We start from the raw sequence: 22,419 nt of genomic DNA, 5'->3' as shown, positions 1-22,419 counted from the left end.
TATTTCCCTTGCATCTTAGTCTTGGAAGAGAATTTGCACTGAGAGGATCCGATCACTTGCCTTGATGTCTCCTGGGCAGGCCACCTGTATGTTCTTGTGATAACAGTTGGACTGCCCTTATTGTTTTGTATTTTTCCTGTAGGTCCTTCTTTCGAGAGGTATCTTCTGGTTTTCTAGCTGCTCCCAGCTCCATTATTTTTTCAATTCCCTTTTTCCATGAAGTTTTTGCAAGCCCCCTTATATATATAAGAGACTGTCTTTTTTCTCAGGAAATGCCTAGTGAGATATATAAGAGTAAAGAGACAGGATGCCCACAACTAACTCTGAAATGGTTTAAAGCAGAACAGACACATTTTCTGGGTAAAAGGCCAGATGTGAACTTGTAGACTTCGCAGACAATACGGTCTCCATCACAGCTACTGAACTCTGCTCATGTAGTGTGAAAGCCGCCATGTAGAGCGGTGTGGTCGTGTGCCAATCAAACTTAATGTTTGGACCCTGAAATTTGAATTTCGTATCATCTTCACATGTCATGGAATAGTCTCCTTTTGACATTTTCCAACCCTTACTAAATGTTAAGAACCATCCCTAGCTTACTGCTCACCTGGGAACAGGCAGTGGACTGAATTTGGCCTGCGGACTATTACTCGGATCCACACATAGACATGCCTGAGCACGTGCCCACACGCATTCTCACACACGAGATAAAGCAAACATGGCATTGTGTTATAGTCACTGAATCTGCGTGAGGGAGCAATATATATATAGGATCTCTTTGTACTGGTCTTGCAATTAGATTGTTACTATTCTCCTCAGAGACCTTCTATTATTTGTCTGAAAATGGAGCCATGGGGCTAAGTTCATTTTTAGACCTGAAAGGTGACTAAGGCCCATAATTTCAAGGGTTCCACCTGTCTCTGACCAGTAAGCCTGGGCTTTATTATGATGGTGAGTTTTGTTCCATAATTTCTCTCCTCTGTATCCAGGGCCTTCTAATGGGATCCCTTCAGAGCAGTTGGTAATGGTAGCTGGGCACCATCTAGTTGCTCTAGTCTCAGGGTTGTGGAGACTGAGGGTCTCTGGTCCTTTAGTCCACTAGATTATTTCTATGTGTCTTTCATTTTAGTCACTCGTCTTCCTCCTGAATGGGGAGAGAGAGACCAATAGTTGCACCATAGATAGGCAGGTGCTCATGAGCTTTTAAGACCCCACTTGCTGCTCACCAAAGTAAGATTTAGAACATTGTCTTTGTGAATTATGTTAATGTCGATTAACCAAGGTGTCCCCAGTGCTTTTAATTCTTGTGTAAGTGTGAAGTTATTTCAAAATAAATAGTTAACAACAACAACAGGAAAGAAACATGATTTTTCTCTTTAGGGACCCTGGAGGGAGAGAAGGAGACTATGTTAGCAATACAAGGAAATTGGTTCCACTCCTCTTCCTAGTGAGATGGCCAAGGGTGACTTGCCAACAGTGTCCCTGTTTTTATTTTTACTTTTATTGTGAATTGAGTGAAGGTTTACAGACAAGATCATCAGCTTTACAGTCAACAAGTCATATACTTTATTTCGTCTCAGTGTTTACAATCCCCTCTCTGCAACAACAGTTATTCAGCTTCCTCTCTGTGGTTCCTATTTGTATTCCAACCACGTTCCTAACCCTTCTCAACTTTGTCCTTAGACATATGTTGCCATTTTGGTTTTTAGTTAGTGACCATTCTATGGTGGTGGTGTTGTCCTCCCCTATAAACGTATCTGCTGCTTATCTGAAAACTGGGCTACAAGGGTGAGTTGCTTTTCAGACCTCAACTGTGGTGGAGGGTCATAGTCTCAGGTTCCTCCAGTGTCTTTCTGACCAGTAAACACAGTCTTTCTTTCTTTTTTAAATTAATTTTGAGTTTTATTCCGCATTTGCTCCCACTCTATCAGGACTCCTGTAATGTGATCCCTGTCAGGGCAGTTGGTAGTGGTAACTGGACACCATCTAGATCTAGTTTAAGAGTCATGGAGAATGATGTTCCCATGTTCTGTTGGTCCACTGGCCTAATCGATTCCAAGCATGTTCATTTCTTGATCACTCTTCTTTCTAAAGCACGTGGAGAGAACAATAGCTGGTTCTTAGAATGGCTACTGATGAGCTTTCAAGATCCCAAATACTGCTCACCCAAGCAGGGTGTAGGATGTTGTCTTTGTGGACTATGTTATGTTGACCATGGTGTCCCCTAAAACTACGGTCCTGAGCCACCAGGCCAACAGTGTTCTTGGATGGTACTCCTAATCACTGTCTTTTCTCATTATTGCTTTCATTTCTTCTGGATTTTTTGGCTTGACCTTTACATCTAGAGACCTCCCTTAGTAGGCATGGGAGTTTAAGCTCTGTTCTCTTTGCTTGATACTACATTTGTCTTTCCTACTGTTAAGTCTTGGTGTGGCGCTGTAGGATAAACAAGGTTGGCGGTTCAAACCCATCAACTGTTCCTTGGAAACTCTATACAGGATCACTGTGAGTTGGAACCGACTTGATGGCACTTAACAACAACAACCACTGTTAAGTCCATTGATTTACTAGGTTATTTCTTTTTGTAAATAATTTTACACAGCAAGGTAGATACCCATTTGACTGTTTTTACACAGATTGTTCTGTGACATTTGCTCCATTTATCACAACATATCAGCATTCTCTTTAATTTTGTTTAATTTGTTCCCATTCCAGTATTCTACCTGTTATCTTCTCATCTTTGCTTTTGAGTTACTGCTGATCTTTTGGGCTTATACTGACAGTCTTTAAGTAGGGCATCAATCTTACCGGTAAATATCCTTTATCTTTTGTGTCATGTTGCTGTTTTTCTAAAAGGTGAGCTCAGGGGAATAGGCTCAGCTCTAGGGTTAAGGATTGACTCAGGGCAGTAGTCTCTGGGAGTCCTGTCTTCTCTGCTCTTCCTGTTTGTCTGCCTTTTTATCCTACTAAGAATTTGAATTCTGTTCCTTATTTCTCTACTAACTGGAATCAACTGTTGTGACCCTGGTCCAAATGGTCAGTGGTGCTAACCAGGCACCATCTACTTCCTCAGAGGAGATGAGGCTCATGGAGACTCATTACTTCACTTTCCTTTTGGTTACCTTCTTACTAGTTTGTACCTGGTGAGTAATACGCCCATTCACAAGCTTTTAAGGTTGCAGACACTATTCGCTTCACTGGGATGCAGATCAGTATTTTAGTAAACTCCATTGTACCAGTGAACTAAGCTGTCCCCTGAGACTATGGCTTACTGGTTTTAATATCATGATTTTAATCCCCCATCTTGGTTTCTCCAAATTGATGGTGTTTGACTTAGATGATCAGCACTCTAGAGGGGAGGGAGGGGTTGTTTCTCTGCATTCAGCATTATTTATTGGGAGGTGTGTCGTGGTGAAATGTTGAGAAGTAATTGTGTTCCTTTAACCCAGCACTAGGGCAAAGTCTTGTATTTCTCCTGACCGTATGTCTTTAAGGACTTCTGGTGTGGCACTGTAGGATCAGCACTGAACTGCAAACCGCAAGGTTGGCAGTTCAAACCCACCACCTGCTCTTTGGAAGTCCTGTGTTGTTGTTGTTAAGTGCCATCGAGATGGTTCTGACCCACATCGACCCTCTATAGGGTTTCTGAGGAGTGGCTGGTGAACTTTGAACTGTCGAACTTGCGATTCAAACCAACTTTGCAGTCCAGTGCATTAACCCACAACACCACACCAGGACTCCTGGAAACCCTATACAGGGTCACTATGAGTCAGAACCAACTCGGCGGCACTTAACAACAACAACGATGTGGCCTTGAATGGTTATTTCCAAGAATGGGATGTTGGGTTTATTGGAGTGACATCTTCTGGGGTGTAAGGGAAACAGGTATGAGCTTTTCCTGATTTACTTCTTGAAGACTCTCTTCATTGTCAGAATCAGATACTCAACTCAAACTGCCTTATGTGAAAAGGAATTCATTTGATTTATATAACCAATGTTACATAGCATTACATTCAGACTTATTTAGTTCCAGGGGCTGAACTGATGCCACAAGAGTTCTGTCTCTTACCATTACTCAATTTTGTCTTCTTCCACTTGATTTCATTTTCAGGAAGGTTCTTCCTACACTGAAGCCTCAAATTTATCATCTATCAGATTAGCAACCCAGGAGAAAAAAAAGCCTCTCTAAATCAGTAATTTTAGCCCAAATCCCAAGACTGATTTTCATTGGTTCATCTTGAGCCATAGGTCCACCCCCAGACCAATCAGATTGCAGAGACTGGGTCACATGATCACCCTTGGCCTAGTGGGGACTTTTGAGGTCTACCCACATCATCTGGATTAAGAACTGGCAAAGGCATACTTTCTTGCTATTGCCTTCAGGGGTAATGACAGATAGACAGAAAGAAAGATAGTTACTTAAGACACCAGACCTGTTCCACCTTACACTGCATCCTGTGTCTTCCATCCTTTGGGAAACCCACAAGTATAGTCCTCATTTTCGAAGGCAGTAGCATTTCAACCACAGGTGTGGCAGTTGTACCGTTTAGCTGTAGAACATGACTGATATAATCAGGTCCCCTGACCAAAGCCTACAGCATACTTGGAAAAACGATCTGTTCTACCTTATACTCATACTGTCTTTTCCATCCTTCAGGAAACCCACAAGATCTACAAGCAGAAACTGGAGGAACTGACTGCCCTGCAAACCTTGTGTAGTGGCTCCATCCATAAGCAGAAGAAGCGGCTGAAGGACTTGAAATACACACTCCAGAGGTACACAGTGGGTTTAGAGGACAGAAACCTAACTCAAAACTGGCATGAGCCGAAAATGGAAATGTCACTGGAATAAAACCCCTCACAGTGGTCACCAGCTTTATTAGGTTTATGTTTTTCACTCTTAACTTCCCACTAAGTTGGCCACCCCAATAGGATGAGAACTTTCTCCTTCCAGTACTTCAGCAAAAATTCTGAGTCTGAACTTGAGTTGCTGAAATTGGCCATATGACAACCCGTGAACCAATTATGGAGACTCTGGCTCTACCAGGCTGGGTCATATGCCCATCCGTTACCTGGGAGTGAGACAGTTCCTACTGGAATCGTAATAAGGGGCGGGGAGGAGGAAGGAGGATTGAGAGGAAGTTTCCTATAGGACAGTTGGAGTGCTATTACAAGAAGCTGCCATGATGGGTAGGTAAACAGCAGCACTTCTTCTCATGGGTGTGGGGGCTTTACCAACCAGGGTCTCGCCATAGTTGAGTGTATGACTTAGTGCACTTCTTGACCCTTCTGCCTCATAGTTTGAAGCACTCTCATTCCCTGTAGCTAAAGGAATACAGTACATATTGTGACACCTAGGCAATCCGGGAAACTGAGGTTTAGCATGGCTGGTCCTCCCTTCCAGAATTTGTGACTTCTGTAGCTCCTATCCCTTTTATTATGGACCACTTTTTTTTAAAAAGCTTTTATTGTGAATTGAGTGATAGTTTACATGGAAGAACACCAGTTTTGCACTCATCCTATCATATTTTGTTTCATTGTAACAATTACAATCCCCTCCCCCCGTGCATCCTCATTTAACAGTATTTGTGTTTATTTCCTCTTGTTTTATTTTGATGTATGCAAAAATACTCAGGAATATAGAATCATTTAAACAACCAAAAGGCACATTCTGCAAGCCTGCCCCCTGGCCGCCAGCACATTGCCTTTCTCTTTCCATGAGTCTAGAGTCCTCAGCTGCCCTCTGTCTCCATACCATCATCTCTGCCTCCATCTCTGGTGTTGCTGTTTCTCTGGTTAGGGTCCCACATTCCACTAATGCTCTTCTCTCTTGATGGTCCTAGGGTCCTCTGTTCCTGGAATTTAAGATTAACTGCTCCCTCCTTTAAGGAGCTCTGGTAGCGTAGTGCTAATGAATCGGGCTGCGAACCTCAGGGTCAGCAGTTCGAAACTACCAGCTGTTCTGTGGGAGAAAGATGAGGCTTTCTGCTCCCATAAAGATTCCCAGCCCTGGAAACCCCGTACAGGGTCTCTACAAGTCGGAACCGATTCCACGGCACATAACCACCACAGCCAGCCACTCCCGCCTTTATGTTACAAAACTTCTTTTTACCTTTACAGTTGTGATGATCCCAATTAGTCATGGTAACAGTTACTCACTATTGAATCAAAAGAATCCTATCCTCATTTCCTTTCACCAGACTCATCTAGATAAAATGAAAACTATTCAGTGGGGATTCTACCTTCCCCTGCTCTCTCTGAAACTAAACTCCCATTTGAAAATTTGTAAGCCAGCCACTTCGTGCCTTTGTCACCCCCTTCCCCCATTTTAGGTAGCCAGTGTGTAAGTTGTTGTGGACAATTTTTGTGAGCAGGTTATTAATTAACCCTTAACCTTGGCTGACCATTTTGGAAATGGCTGTCTTTTAGCCAGGGGTAGAGGACCAGTATAAAAGAGTGTCGGTTTTATTTAATGACATTCACTGTTTTGTTTGTGTGTGTGTGTGTGTGTTTGGTGACAGTTTACATAGCAAAATAGGTCACCATTTAATACTTTCTAGACCATTTATTTAATGCCTTGGGTTACTTTTTCCACAGATGTGTGCACTTTCTCGTTATCTCCGTTCTGATTATTCCATTTTAGACAACCGCTCTTAAAAAACATCTTGCTAATGGCAGGGTTCAAGAGTCTTTTTTTCAGTCTAGGGTCTGTCGTCTGTTGACATTTTGGGCCAGGTCCTTCTTTGCTGTAGGGGGTTGAGCAGCATCCCTGGCCTCTACCTACTAGATACCAGTAGCCCCCACCTCACCACTTGTGAAGGACAAAGATGTCTCCAGACATTACCAACTGTCCTGTGGAGGTAGGTGGTGGGGGGCAATGTCACCCCGATTGAGAACCACTATGTTAGAAGGTTAACTTGTGAATTAGGTTCTTACGCAGCAAAGACCCTGCTGTTTCAAGGTGTGTCTGACTTGTTTCCCAAGTCTCAAGAGTGAAATTTCACCACAAAATAACATCAGGCCTGGTGACTTAACTGCTTCTACTTCCAGGATGTCTCCCTGCCTGCTCCTTTAGTAATCTTAGCCTTATTCCTTTATGAAGGTGAGGGGAAGAAGAGATAATTGCCAGGTAACTTCCAGTGAAGTGTCACTTTTTAAAACTTAATAAATGTAGTTAGTCTTTACAAAGGTAGTACCTATGAGATAGGCCAGATATTCTCCTGGCTTTGAGGTGTAGAAATATGGCAGAAAGTTTCTTTTCCAAGGTCACAAAGCTATCAAAGAGCCAGAATCAAACCCAGAGTGAACAGATGGAGGCACCAGAATCAAGCCCAGAGAGAACAGATGGAGGTGCCAGAATCAAGCCCAGAGAGAACAGATGGAGAACTGAGGCTGCCAGAAGCATTAGGATGGGAAGGCATGGCAAGGTGGTGTCCCAGTGCATATAGAGTCCTCCCTCTAATTTCCCTGCTTTTCCTGTGCTCCACCTCTAACCACAGGTATAAACACCATGCCAGCCAGGAGGAGGCGGAGCTTGTTCAACAGTTGGGCGCCAACATCAAGGAGCGGCAGAATGTCTTCTTTGACATGGAGGCTTACCTGCCCAAGAAGAATGGGTAGGAGCTGGGGACTTACTCTACTCCTGCTCAAGAAGGCACCCAGGCCTAGAACCTGGTCCACTGAATGCCCACCTTCCTGTGGAAGTTTGAGGTTGAGGGAAGAAGGGGAAGTGAAGGAAGGAATCAGAAAGGAACTTTCCTGGCTGTTCCTCCCTGAACCCAGGAGAGGACTTCAGCCCAACCTGTGGCTACTGGCATTGCTGGGAGGGCTCCTGCCAGGAGCTAGATAAACCATTGGGTTTTGCCACCTGCTACATGCCTGGTACCACCCAGAGGTCAAGAGGAAAGGCTGTTTTCTCCCAAGAGAACAAACATTTATTGAGTGCTGACTGTTTACCAGGCATTGTGCTGAGATGGTAGTGGTTTTTGCCTCCTAACAAGCTGGTGAGTCCAGTCAAGGGCTCTACGGGAGTATCCTCCTTTGCCTTTCTAGCTTCTGGGGGCCCCAGGTGTTCCTGGGCGTGTGGCTATACTCGCCTCTGTGACCCAGATCTCCCTCTCTTCTCTTACAAGAACACCTGTCTTTAGATTTAGAGCCCACTGTAAATCCAGGGTGATGTCTCAAGACCTTAACTCATTCACACCTACAAAGACCTTTTTTCCAAATAGGCTCTCATTCATAGGTTCTGGGGGTTAGGATATGCTCATGCTTTGGGGGGACACCAATTAACCCACTAGAAAATCCTCATAGATCTTTCCTTCTAGGCTCTACTTAAATCTGGTCCTGGGCAACGTGAACGTGACACTTCTCAGCAACCAGGCCAAGTACGTATCCTAGACCCAACTAAGCTCCATGGGACTTGGGCATTTTGCTCTTACAACTCAAAATTATTCCTTAAAAATGCATTAATCATTGGGGGTTCTGGATATTGGGTCCTTTTGGTGGCACTGGGGGTTAGACTTTGAGCTGCTAAATGCAGGATTGGTGGTTTGAGACCCCCACCCTTTCTGAGAGAGAAAAATGAGGCTGTCTGCTCCAGTATAGATGGACAGCTTCGTAAGCCCGCATAGGGTGGCTGCACTTGCATCAACGCCATGGCAATGGGCCTTTGGTTCGCCCTTTTGCCCTCCACGGGCGAAGCATTTAGAGGTGGTTTATTTTGCTGTGCCATACATTGGGTGGACAGGACCCCCATTTCCCATGGCAATGACTCCTGTCTCTCCCATGCCTTCTCTATCACGTTGTTTATGGGTAATTGGTGGTCCTGTTCACCCAGAATTCATCATTTCCAGGGGCATAGAACCATGGTGTTTTTGCTGTAGTAAGCTGGTTGAGGGCAGAGACCTGGCCACCCTCATCACAGGCCACAGCCCTAAACCAGTGCCTGGGGACTTGAGGAATTTTTATATAATTGATCCTCATTTCCTATTTGACTATCACCATTTATTCCGGAGTGTTGGTGTGGCACTGTGGGATAAGCACCGGACTGCTAACCTCAAGGTTGGCTGTTTAAACTCACCAATTCCTTCTCAGAAACCCTGTACAGGCTTGCTATGAGTCAGAACCGACTCAAAGGCACTTAACAACAGCATCAATAACATTCATTCCACACTAGCTCTTGCCTTTATTTAAAAATTTTTTTTATTGTGAATTAGGTGAAAGTTTACTGGTCACCTACTCCTCTAATTGGAGTGGCAGTCCTTGTGACGTAGGGGTGGGGGTAGGTCAAGGGTCTGAGTGGGTTAGTAACAGTGACATGACCTTTGGCCCGGTGTCTGTGATGGTAGATTTGCCTACAAGGATGAGTACGAGAAGTTCAAGCTCTACTTGACGATCATTCTGCTCCTTGGTGCTGTGGCGTGTCGATTTGTCCTTCACTACAGGTAACGGGGTGCGGGGATGAGGAGAGGGCCAGCTAGTTTGAAGGTTGGGAGAGGGGGTTCCAGGGTCTCTTCCACCTCTGTACTGCTTGGTGATAAGACGTGGGGTTGAGAAGAGACCATTTCTTATGGGAAGTGATAGTTCTTTCCACCCTTCAGCCACCTGACAAATACCTATTAAATGCTTCTGGAAACATAGTGGTTACAAAAGATTCCAGTGTGACATATCCATCCAGTGGTATATTATTCGGCTGTGCAAAGGAATGAAGTACTGATACTTGCTAGGGCATAGATGAACATTATACTAAGTGAAAGACAAACACAATCACAAAAGGCCATTTGTTGTATGATTCATTTTCTGTGAAATGTCCAGAACAGACCTATAGGCACAGAAAGCAGATTAGTGGTTGCCCAGGGCTGGAGGGAGCAGGGACCGGGAAGTGATGAAGGGTTTGATTTTGGAGTGATGGGAACATTTTGGAGTTAGGTCATCGTAGTTTTGGTTGTGTAACTCTGAATATAGTAAAAACCAAGAAATTGTATATATACTTGAAAGGGGGCATTTTATGTTATTGGAATTATATGTCAATTTTTGTTTTAACTAAGAAGGAGAGCTGAGACTGCTTAGGTCTGTGTCCTGGTATCATACCATGACTGACTGGTACCATAGGCAGGTGTTCTCTGGGACCTGCAGTCTTATAGGTAGACATGATATGGACTGTGCAGGATTGTTGTGCTGATGAACTGTGCCAGGACTGTCCATGTAAGGACTTAGAGCAGCACCTGGCACATGGTAGTGCCCACTGAGAACATTATCAATGATTGTTTCAGTAGGATGAAGCTGCTAGAGAGGGTGATGCATGGGGGATGTGGCAGTGGCCCGGAGGGTTTCGTTCCTCCCTCTGGCACAGGACTTTCAGCCTGGGGGGAGATGGCCAAGTACAGCTTGGGCATCTGGCCCGTGTGTCAAGGGTTCATTTCCTGGCAGGCACTTAACTGGGAATCCAGGTGCTGGTCTGACCACTTGGATGCCCAAACAAAGGCTCTCTTAGGCCCTGGGCCCATGCCCGTCTGCTCCCTCAGGCCTGGCACGTTCTCCTGGAGGGTAAAGGCTGCTGGCCTGGGAATGTCTGTTCACGCGCCCCTCTGGAAGGGGGTGAAAGTTCTTGACCAGATTCCCTGGTGCTGGGACTTAAGGGCCCTGTAAGGTCAAACTTGTGAAGTTGTTGCCAAGTTCTAAGGTTCATCTGAGGGCCTAGGTATTAGCATTTCTCCCCACTGCCTTCTGTGGAGTTTCCCAGAGCTGCCGTAACAAAAGGACCCCAAACTGGGTGACTTTAATCTGCAGACACTTTTTCTCTTGAGGGTCTGGAGGCCTGAAGTCTGAGATCAGGGGGCCTGCAGGGCCATGCTAAGGGAAGGACCTGTGCTCGTCTCTTCCAGCTTCTGGTGTGGGCTGGGGGTCCTTGCTGCTCCTTGACTTGTGGTAGCATCACTCCCACTCTCCACCGTCACATGACCATCATCACATGACCATCGTCACGTGTGTGTGTGTGTGTCCGTGTCTCTCTCAAGACCTACTGTAAGAACACCGTCGTCGTTTCCACCCACCTGCTTCTGAAAGGTTACAGCCCATAGAGCAGTTCTGCTCTGCACATAAGGTCAGAGACAACTAGCAACAATTCCTGAGACTCCTGGGTCTCATCTCAACGGATAGCATCTGCAGGAATCCCAGTTCCAAATAAGGTCCCATTCAAGTTCCAGGTGAACATGAATTTGGGGGAGATGCTATTCAATTCAGGACACCAACCATGGGTTAAAGTTGACTGAAGGAAGTAACATCTCATAACCACCAAGAAAGAAGAATTGGGAGCAGACCATGACATTTGGATCTGGGGTTTCTGCGCTGAGAACCACCTAGACCCAGGGGAGCTCCCCAAGGGGCATCAAACCCACTGTTGTTGAAAGGAGACAAGGACCTTCCCCGTGAGCTGACAGGAAGAAGAACCCGTGGCCTAGGGCTGGCTTCCTGAATTCTGTCTAGTCTAACAAACTGTGAGAGAGTACGTTTTTGTTTGTTGAAGCCAAGAGGTACAGAAAACTGGGCTAAGGGAGGGGAGCAGTTTGTTTCCGTGCCAGTGTCCCCAGAGTTGCCTCCTAGGCTGTGGATTCTTGATCAGTGACCAGCCTTCTCCCTGCCTCAGTTTCATCACATGAAAGAGGAATAGCAGTGGTGCCACTGTAGGCTGCCTGTAGGGACTGAATTAGTCACATCTGTAAAGTGTTTAAGGGTCAGAGGTGGGGGGTGGGGGTGCAGCACCTTTGTTTTTTGACTAAGAACAGGCATGCATGAAGATGGTATACAGCACAGTAGGAGACCGGATGCCTTTCTGTCTTGTGCTACCAGATCTTTTCCTTGCTGAGTGCGGCCCCTCCCCCCACTGGCCCTTCCATGTCCCCTCTGGCCTGTGGCTGGGCATGGCTGATAGTCTTCAGAGCCGTGGGCTATAGGTCCAGCTGTGGGACCTTGGGACAATGAGAGCCAGTGCCCTCTCTCTCTTGGCCTGGCCCTCCTCTATCTTGAGGAAGCCCATTCAGTCAATGATACCTGGTCTTCAGGAGCTTCAGTGAGGCAGCTGGGAGGATGGCAGCTTCCTCCTACCATCTTCAGGCCAAGAGTCCATGTCTCCTTGGGACTGTGCTCTGTTGGAATTTGAACCAGGTAGAAACAGGAAGTTTAGCTCAGGGGTTAAATGGGCTTGAATTTGAATCCAGTTCCAGTGCTATGAACTGTGTAAGGTTGGGCAGTCCAGCTCCCTCTCTGAGCTTCAGGTTCCTTCTCTGTAAACTGGGAAGTAGTAGTACTGTTTTACAGTGAGTCATGAGAGACTCTAAGATAAACATGTGGGTTATTGTTGACTTAGTTAGGTGCTGTTGGTTTGGCTCCGATTCCTAACAGCCGCTGTGTACAACAGACCCCAACACTGCCTGGTCCTGCCCCGTCTCTGAGTCTTTACTGTGTGTAAGCCCATTGTTGCAGCCAATGTGCTCATCCATCACATTGAGGGGCTTCCTTTTTTTTTTTCACTGACCCTCGACTTTAATAAACATGATATCCTTCTCCTGGACATGTTCCTCATGATAACATGTCCAAAGTACATAAGGCAAACTCTTCCATTCCATGCTTCTGGAGCATTCGGCTGTGTACGTGGTTTATTTGGGAGGTACCTCCCATCACAAGCCTGAAAGTTGGCAGTTTGAACTCATCATGTGGCACTGCGGAACTAAGACCTGGCAATCTGCTTTCATAAAGGTGACAGTCCAGAAAACTCGTGGGGCCATTTGCTCTGTGCCACAAGGGGGTTCCATGAGTCGGAATTGACACGACAGCCCTGAGTAGGACTTGGAGGATGACTTCCGGAAACGTGCATGGGCGGATGGAGAAATGGGATGAAGGCAGGAGCAGGGGATTATGTCCAGCACACTAACTAGAGAGTGAGCCCACCAGAGGAGCAGAGAGCTGGGCTCTGTATCCACACGCTGTCCCAGATGTGTTCATTCTGATCATCCCCCAACACAGAGTGGGCCCTGGCGACCTCAGAAAGCCTCTAGGCCCCACAAGACAAGACTTGTAGGTTCAGGCAGTTCCCAGTCACTCGTGCTGGCCTGGTGTGGTCCACTGACAAAGATGTCCATCTCCTAATCCCTGGAATCTGCCTTCCGTGGCAAAAAGGAGTTGGCAGAAGTGAGTGACTCGAGCTGTGGAGACTATCCTGGGTTACTTGGTGGACCTTACAAGAGGAGGGCAGACGAGGAAATGTGAGGACAGAGTGGAGGCATCGGAATGATGTTGGGCCAAGGAATGTGGCAGAAGCTGGAAGAGACTGGAAGAAAGCTTCTCCCCAGAGCCTCCCGAAGGAACCTACTTTTGATCACCAGAACTGGCAGAGGACAGATGTGTGCTGCTCTCCAGCTGCTGCATTGGTGGTGGTTTGTTACAGCTGCAGCAGGCCTCGCATGCACTTGGATAGAAACAGACTGAGGCTAGTACCTCGAATACATTCCTGAAGTGCTGGGAGCATGACACGTTTGTGGCTGTTGTTGAACTTCTCACGATTAGTGAAGGTTTACCGAGCTGGTCATCAGAGAACATTCAGGAAACATTACGCTTCGTCTCATCTCAATGACTGCAGTCCCCTCAAGAAGGCATCACGTAACCCACTTCCTCTCTGTGTCTCTTGCTTCTATTCTTCCTCCTTTCCCTACCCTTCTGAACTTGGTTCTTGGGTAAATGCTGCCCTTCTTGATTTTGAATCATTGACCTAAAGATCTGTAAAGATTTCAGCCAAAGAATCCTATGGGGTGGTTCTACTCTGTCACTTGGGTTGCGATGAGTCAGAATCAACTCAACGGCACCTAACAATCACCACCGCAACCACCATAATTCACTACCAGCCCTGCCTCCTATTTGGAGGGAGCCCAAAAGCCAACAGGTCATGTGACCCTCTGAAGTGGGCTGATGAACCGTTGAGTCCCTGCCCCTCCCATTTCCTGTTCTAGTTCAATAGGCATCTCTCTCAGCTCAGCTTCTGAGACTTGACATTGCTCAGACTTTGGCCAGTGTGTGGTGCTTCCAGAATTATAACGGGAACCATATAACGTCTTACTGCGTGCCAGGTACTGTTCTCAGCATGTTATGTATCAAACGCAGTTTGTGCTCACAGCTGCCCTACGCAGCAGGTGCTGTGACTGTCCCCGCTTTACAGATGCAGACATGACAGTGCGGGAAATGTGCCCACAGCCCCACATCTGGGAAGAGGCTGACCCGGGGTTTGAACTCCAGCCTGTGAAGACAGTCTGCAGCCATAAAATGGGGTCCCTTAAAAGGTGGTTCTCAGCAGCACACCCTCCTTCTGCTCATACCACCCCCTGCTGCACTCAGACTTTCCAGAGACACGTGGAGGGGCCGGGGGCATTTTCCTTACCTTTCATCAGTAAGACAGTACCCATGATGTTTTTTGTCCCTTCCTGAATGAGAAGAGACGTCTGTGTGGCTTTGGGAGATGCAGAGGGGCTGCCCAGTTGGGTCAGAGTCGTGGTCAGGCCTTAGCAGTAGACAGGGAGTCTACTGGGAGAGACCCCAAGATCCCTGCGCCAGGAAGGATCGCTGAGTCTCCTGTAGGGGATCAATCTCCCACTGTACAGATGAGATGGCAAGACTGAGGCCAGGACTCCTCTTTCATCAGGGTCGCGCATAGCTTGTTTGCCTGCCCACCCTCCGATCTCGGGACGGACACCTTAGCAGCCCACTTCTGGCCACTGGAAGGCCTGCTTTGCCCAACTCGGGCCTGGAATCATCATAGAGGGACTCAAATGCCACATCACACACACACAGTCCCGGGAGAGTCCCTAGTGAGGAAAGTCATCTGGTGGTCCAGTTTCCAGGAATTACCTGTCCTGCCGCCTTACAGTCTCATCTTTGTTTTAAAGCTGGTTTAAGACATACAGATGATTTTTTTTTTTTTTAAGGAGCTTAGTACTCACAGATGATATCCTTCTTTATTTTGTGAGGCAATCTGTTCTTTATGTCACAGGTGGGCCTCAGGGGCTGGTTGTGCTTCAAGGTTACAAGAGTGTCTCGGGCCAACGTTGGAGAGAGTCCTGCAGTCTCAACTGGTCCAGTTACTGTGGACTTGGAAAGAATTTGCTCTTGTCCCGCTCTGTCATGCTCTATTCGATTGTGGCCCAGATCAGAGCAGTTGGGTGGTGGTACCTGGGCATGGGGTCCTCCTTCTGATCTTGGGATAGAAGAGGCCGTAGCTCATGCAGACTGTTAGTCCTGTAGATTAGTTTCTTCTTTGGTTTTCTTGCTCTTTTGCTCTGGATGATTAGAGGCTCATCATTGTATCTAGATGACAAGTTGCAAGTTTTTAAGACTCCAGACTCTACTCAGTACTCACTAAACTAGGATGTAGGTCGTCATTTTATGAACTCTGTTATGCTGCTTGACCAAGCTGTTCCACGAGACTATGGTCTGAACACTGAATTCAGAAAACCAGTCCTGCAAGGTGTTGGTCAGACATTTAGAATTTACCATGCTGCCAAGGGCAGTGAGTATGGTCAGGGAAGGAGGGGGATCCTCAGCCAGGGTTTGAAGGACAGATAGGAGTCAGGTAGAAAGATGAGAGGGACTGGCATTCTAGGAGAGGAGATGCCCAAGAGGTCAAATTCCCCTGCCTTCCCAGGATCCTCTTGGGGAATTCCAAGGGCAGCACTTGCTTAGGGAGATTTCGGTTCTTGTTTGTTTGCTTTTGGGGGGGGCAGGTCAGCTGTCCCTGGTTCTCATGTGAAACCCCTCTCTCATGTGGGGCTGTTTCTCCACAACAGGGTGACGGATGAAGTCTTTAACTTCCTGCTGGTATGGTATTACTGCACCTTGACAATCCGGGAGAGCATTCTCATCAGTAACGGCTCGAGGTAATTGGGGGCCAGGCTTTGTGGGGGCATTCTGTCCTGGAGGGGGCTCAGGTTGAGGACAATCACTCTCCTTTGGGAGCGAGGGGGTCCATGACTGTTGAGATCTAGGGGGAAGGCAAATCACATATGGAAGCAACAAGAAAACTGAAACTGATTTAACACAGGAAGAAATTCATTTTTTCGTATCAAGGAACAAACAGGTAAGATTTGATCCAGGTGCTGAATGAAGGTCATCAGGACCCAGTTTCTTTCCATTTCTCACCTCTGTCTCTGGGGGAACACCCAGCAGCCCCTGGATTGTGTTTCTGACAAAATAGGGTGTGTTCTTTTCTTCCAAGAGTCTGGGGCTCTTCGGTGCTGACTGATTAAGTGTTCATCTCTGAACCAGTAACTGGCCTGAGCATGCTCTGCTCTGATTGGTCAGGCCTGAGCCTCACGCTCTCCTTGACAGCTGTCGTTAGACAGAGTTCTCCACAAAAGCACAGAAGCAGCTGAGTGTCCTGAAGAGGAATGGGGCCCCAGAGGGAAGCTGGGATATTGTGATGAGGAGAAGGATAAATGGATTCCGGGTGGCAAGAGTGGATTGTCTCCTGCATGGGAGATGGGGGTGATGGGGATGTTGAGCTAAACCTGCCTTGTCAGAGTGTTGGTGCTGGGAGGAAGAGGGCCGGGGGTGGTGGGATGGTGGTAAGGATTCCTGGGGTCTAATCCCACTTCTGTCACCGACCAGCTGTGTGGCCTAGAGTAAGTCATGTCCCCTCCTCTGGCTGTTTCTGAGCCCAATGGGGAGGGGATCGTGCCAGAGTCTTGTTGAGTGAGTCTAGGTACGAGGGGGTCCCCGTCTTCCTCATCCCTGAAGGGCTCTGAGTGTGAGAAGCCCCACTGATTTTTCTTAGTCTTTTGGCTCTAAGCCAGCGTCTCAGGACCCAGTGAAAATCTGCTGCCTGCTACCCAGATGACCTTTTCCCCCAAGGTCTGATTCCATTTGAGTGAGCGCTTGAACTTTGGCTCACCAATCTTATTCCTGTTCTTTCCTGAAACAAAAATCCACCACCTCCCAGCCCAGCCCCGCTTCCTCCCTCGTGGGGACTACTAAGTAATGGTTTAAGATTGCTGGCCTCTGCCGAACCCCTAAGCAATTTGCTACCTTCTCACTTTTCTGCCCATTGGTCTCTCGTGGGCAGGCTTCCCCTGAACGTAGAGCCAAGAGGTTTCTGCGTACAGGAGTGACATTAGAGAAACCCAACCCTTGAGCCTGCGACCTTCTAGAAACATTCATGTCTCACTCTGTTTTAGCCATATCCATGTGCAATCCTCACATGTGACACTCAAAATCAGCTCTTCCTCCTTATTTATTTATTTTTTTAAATTCAAATGAACGTGAATATAGTGAAAAATTGTTTTACCACAATCAATGAAATCCAGTATCATTTGCAGAAAAATAAGTGTATGAAAATGATCCTTTTGTTTTTATTGTGTATTGGATATATCATTGAAGATAATCATTACTGCTTCTTGAAGGCTATCAGCCTGCCTCCTCTCTGTGTGTGTAGAAAGGGAGTTAAGCAAATCCTGGGAATTGTTTAACATGTCTGTCTTCTCTAGATCACAGAAATAGCATGAGTGGATTACTTTAACACACATGAGTGTATTCTCTCCCAGTTCGAAGGCTTGTTCTTAAGTGCCGCCGAGTTGGTTCTGACTCATAGTGACCCTGTATAGGGTTTCTGAGGAGCATCTGGTGAGCTTGAACCACCAACCTTCTGGTTCAAACCACCTTTGCAATCCAGCTCATTAACCCGCAGTGCCACACCAGGCTCCAAGTCTGAATTGATAGCACCAGCTCTAGAGGACGCTTTCTTTGTTGGCTCCGAGTTTCAGGGAAAAGTCCTTGTCTCCTTTCAGCATCTGTAGGCCCAGAATCTCTCAGCGGTCCCCATGTTTCGCATCATCAGAATTCCCCTGGCTCTAGTCCACTTTGTCCACTCCTGGGGTGGGAGGTCCCTTTCTTCTTCTTTGATCTCTAGTAAGGTAGAAGACGTTAGAGGCCACACCCCAGGGATACTCCCGATATCCACCAGGGCTGTGAAGGGATTGAGCGTGTTGCAGTCCACCCTTAACCCTCTCAGTGGTTTCTTATGTCAGATTGCATCCTGGAGAATCAACCTGGAGAAATCTGCCAGGTGACATCATTACATAACTGACAAACCACTGGGCATCATGGCCCAGCTGAGCAGACACAGATTTTGTTAGGGGGTAGAGGGGTGCAGGTCAATCCATGATGGTGCTGCCCTAGCACCAAACTGAGATTCTCCCGAATCAGGAGCATGGAAAGAGTATTGGAAAGCTGACTTGTCGCCACCTGGTGTCATCTAAGTGGGGTGGCCTGTGCCCCATGCTCTGGGACTCACTGAAGTAGGAAAGTGTACCAGCGATATCCCATTAATGGTGTTCCCGGATTTTCCAGTGAACAGTATCTTTCTGCTTGTGGATGTGGTTAGGGAACCAGGGACTCAATCATGGGGACTTGGTGCCTGGGCAGTCGCCAGGCCTCTTTGGTGCTAGTTATCTGTCTTCATCCTTGGACTTGCCGCCAGTCTTAGGCTTTCACCCGTATGCTGGGCTCGAGTTAACCTTTTCAAGACCAAATTACTTTCTGCTTTGATTTTGTTGTTGTTGAAACAATGTGTTTAGTAATAGCAGGCATTTTGAAGGAAATGAAAAAATAAGTTGTTTAGTGAATAGGTATGTTAATACAATTAGTGGGACACATATGTCCCTAGGGGAGTCCTTGGTGCTGGGGTGGGTGGGATGAGGCTAATTTTTTCCAATTCGTACATATAACATGCTTAGTCACTAACAGCCATTAACACTTTTGTTAGTGACTGTAGTCAGTGTTCTTCCTAGTGTGACAAACTGTGGATGGGGAAGTCAGGGGAATTGCTATGGAATAAAACAGGACTGAGTAGAGGGGTTTCCTGGAAGATTGGGGTACACCAGGAAGATGGAGAGGAGGGGCACTAAAGGGGGAAGGACTGGGGTTCTGAAGCTGAGTTTCACCTGCCTAATGGCTTCCAAGGGGCCTCCTTGAAGCTCAGGCTTGCTTGCTGGTGGGACAGGAAGTACTGTCACTGCACTTGTAATTCAGACCTTTGTGTGTGGGTTCCTGCACATTGACTGAGCATCTCCTAAGTGCACACATAGAGAAGGGACTCTGAGGAATTTATAGTCTGTGCCTTCAGGAAGTGCGGCCAGTCTCTCTCTTTAGACCCAAATGCCGTTCACAGTGAGTCTGCTCAAGAACCACAAGTTGATGTTGTGCTTTGTTCCTCCTGGTCTAGCTCAGCACTGTAGGGCACTGCGGGTGGCCTGGGGGTAGGCTTCCGGGGTGCCTATAGAGGCATCACCAATTTCTGTGGGGGAGGCAGGGCATAGTAGGTGGTCTGGATTTGGGTAGCTAAAATCTGTGACTTATCTTCATCATCCATTGAAGACTTAACCTGACCCTTCCCCAGCTCCTTCTCAGAGCTGGTTCTCCTGGGGTCCACCAAGATGCCTAAAGCTCCCCTCCCCACTTGGTTGCTTCCCAGGGATTGGCTGAGGAACCAGCCCATTGATTGCAGGAGGAGGAAGTGGAAGAGGGAGTGGAAAGACTCAGCTCTGAAGCATCCCAGGAGCCAGATTGGGATTGGTATCAAGTGATGTCCCCATAGTCTTTGTTGAAATGAGTGGAACTCAAGCATTAGAATGAGGGAGACCCTTGAGGCCACCCTGGAGTTCTGGCAACAGCGGAACAGAAAGACATGGGCTTCCTGGATATTTGCTGTCCTGCTTGGGTCTTACTGGCATCTTCCTTGTTCTTGGTGGCTTCTGAGGCATAGCTCATTAGCTCTCATTAGCTCAGGTAGTGTAACAAGCTAAACACCTTCCCTTGTAAATTTAGCAAATTGTGGAAACCAACCCCATTGGACCTCAACAAGAAGGGAGATTTATGAATACATATAGCTGGCACATTCTCTTGAACAGTCTTAGCGTCTGCCTTCCCCTACCCCCAGTCTCCTCATGGTTTTTCTCAGCTATGAACCTCCCCTCCCAACAGTCCAGGCCAGCATCCTAACCCTAGCTCTATGCCCCTCAAGCTGGAATCTTGAGCCAGGTTTCTCATTGACTAGTCTCAGGTCACATGATCTTTCTTGAGCCAATCACAGTGCCTAGAAGGATGCAGAGGCCTGAATGGCCAATTCTGAGTCATGTGACCAGTGGCTGTGTTCCACTGTACCCACCCACCCAAGTTGGGTAATTAAGTATGGGGGTAAGGTGGTTCCTCAAAAAGAAAGTCAAGGCCCTGGAACGGAAGTGGGGAGGTGAGTGGCAGGGAAACAGCAGCTATCCAGGACAAGTATTCCCAGCTAGCGTGAAGGGATCAGCCACCTTATTGGCTGTTTTGGTGAGCCTGGCCCTACCGGGCTTTGATAGGGACTTTTCCAATTCCTGCCCTCCATATGGATGACCCAAGGAGCCCTGGTGGTGCTGTGGGTTAGGTGCTGGGCTGTTAACTACAAGATTAGTGGTTCAAACACACCAACCACTCAGCAGGCGAAAGATGAGGTTGTCTGCTCTTGTATAGACTTACAGTCTCAGAAACCCTTTATAGAGTCCCTCAGAGTCGGGACCGATGCAGCGGGTTTGTTTTCAAACATGGGCCAATGTACTTGGTGCACATGCAGACACATGTATGGCTATGATGTTGAACAGGTTTCAGCTGAGCTTGCAGACTAAAACAAGGAAGAAAGAACTGGTGATCTACTTTCAGTGATCAGAGCCAATGATCACATTGATCTCATCTGCAACCGATGATGTGACTGTTGTCTGCAGGGTCGCCGTGAACCTGAGGCCAACTCAGTGGCAGCTAGTGGCAGCAGCTCCTTGGATATAGGGTGTAAGGGTGGCAAGCCCGATAGTACCCTCGGTGCGTAAGCCATGCCTTCAACTGTGCAGATCACTCGAAGCACAAAGCCAGAAATGGCCTGAGATTGGTAAACGCCTGGCTGACATGTCATGGAGGGAGGGTGGGTTGTCTCCCCAGGGACCACCCCAGACACTTGTCCCTAAATCCAGATTCCTCATGTACCTTCTCTTCTTGGGGTCTGCTTATAAAACAAAGCCGATAGCCCCCAAAGCTTTGTTGGTGTGTGAAGACAGGCCCAGAGAGTTGATGGTGATGGGGTTTCTTTTGAGGGTAATGAAAATGCTTTGAAATCGACACTGCTGATAGTTAGGCAACTCTTTAAACAGATTGGGAACCGCTGGATTGTCCACTCTAAATGATTGATGTGTACCAAACCAGCCCAGCACCCTTGGGTGTGCAGATGAATTGCTCTGCTTGGGAAGGCCATACTGGGTAGAGCGGTTTGCAGCCTCACCTGAGGCTGCAGCCACGTATCTCAGAGCATCTGTCAGAGCCGGGCTTTGGGCATGTTGAGCGGTGGAATGAGAAGCTGCTGTTCACCCAGGCCTCTGCCCAGAGTGTGTCTGACTTGGGTCCCATCCACTTAGGAAGAGGACGGAGCTTTGGGGAGTAGGATAAAGGGGGTGTAGGTGTGGTGAGGAGTTGTGACCAGACCTGCCATTGAGACTGAGACTGGTGTGTGGCCTCCCAGAGTCCTGAGGAGGTTCTGAGGAGACCTCCTGATTGCTCTTCAAGTTAAATTGGGAGATCAGAGCCAACTGCCTACACTGGCAGAAACCTGAGTGAGCCCTTAGTCCTATCTGGCCTCAGGCAAGAGGGGTGGGGGTGGGCAGGGACTGAGGGACAAGAACTCTCAAGGGACCTGTGAGAATCTGTTACCTGAGCTGTTGCCAAAGGACCAGCTACTTCTGCCACCAGCTGCACCTCCTGGGTTGATTGCTTTCAAACAGTTATTGTGTACCTTCTTTTTACATGAGCCCTGGTAGTTTAGTGGTTTATGCGTTGGGTTGCTAACTGTGATGTCAGCAGTTGGAAACCACCAGCTGCTCCGAGGGAGGAAGATGAAGCTTTCTGCTCCCATAAAGATTTATAGCCTCATACTAGACCTTATTGGAAGATTCAGCAAAGTGGCAGGGTATAACATCATCACACAAAAATCAGTTGGATTCCTATATACCAAAAACTACAGTGTTGAAAAGGACATTAGGAAAGCAATACCATTTACAATAGCCACCCAAAGAATGAAGTATCTTGGAATAAATGTAACCAGGGAAACAAAGGACTTATACAATGAAAACTACAAAACACTACTTCAAGAAACCAAAAGAGACTTACAAAAATGGAAAAATACACCATGCTCCTGGATAGGAAGACTTAACATTGTGAAAATGTCAATACTGCCCAAAGCAATTTACACATATAATGCGATACCAATCCAGATTCCAACGACATTCTTCAAAGAGATGGAAAAAGCAATTACAAACTTTATATGGAAAGGAAAGAGACCCAGGATATGCAAAGCACTGCTTAAGAACA

General features: G+C 47.2%; 1 protein-coding gene across 1 annotated transcript in view; it reads left to right on the top strand.

The window, feature by feature from the left end:
* TMEM120B (transmembrane protein 120B) overlaps positions 1 to 22,419 on the top strand; it is a 51,031-nt gene that overhangs the window by 18,366 nt on the left and 10,246 nt on the right. Inside the window, exons 2-6 of the mRNA XM_006865396.1 lie at positions 4,655 to 4,773; positions 7,497 to 7,613; positions 8,322 to 8,381; positions 9,345 to 9,440; positions 15,825 to 15,914. Of these exons, the coding sequence (XP_006865458.1) occupies positions 4,655 to 4,773; positions 7,497 to 7,613; positions 8,322 to 8,381; positions 9,345 to 9,440; positions 15,825 to 15,914 (482 nt within the window). The remainder of the gene's footprint in view (positions 1 to 4,654; positions 4,774 to 7,496; positions 7,614 to 8,321; positions 8,382 to 9,344; positions 9,441 to 15,824; positions 15,915 to 22,419) is intronic.

Source organism: Chrysochloris asiatica, unplaced genomic scaffold (genome assembly GCF_000296735.1).
Source record: "Chrysochloris asiatica unplaced genomic scaffold, ChrAsi1.0 scaffold00078, whole genome shotgun sequence".
NCBI lineage: Eukaryota > Metazoa > Chordata > Mammalia > Afrosoricida > Chrysochloridae > Chrysochloris > Chrysochloris asiatica.
Note: the sequence above shows the minus strand (reverse complement) of the source record. Positions and strands in the feature narration are given on the sequence as shown.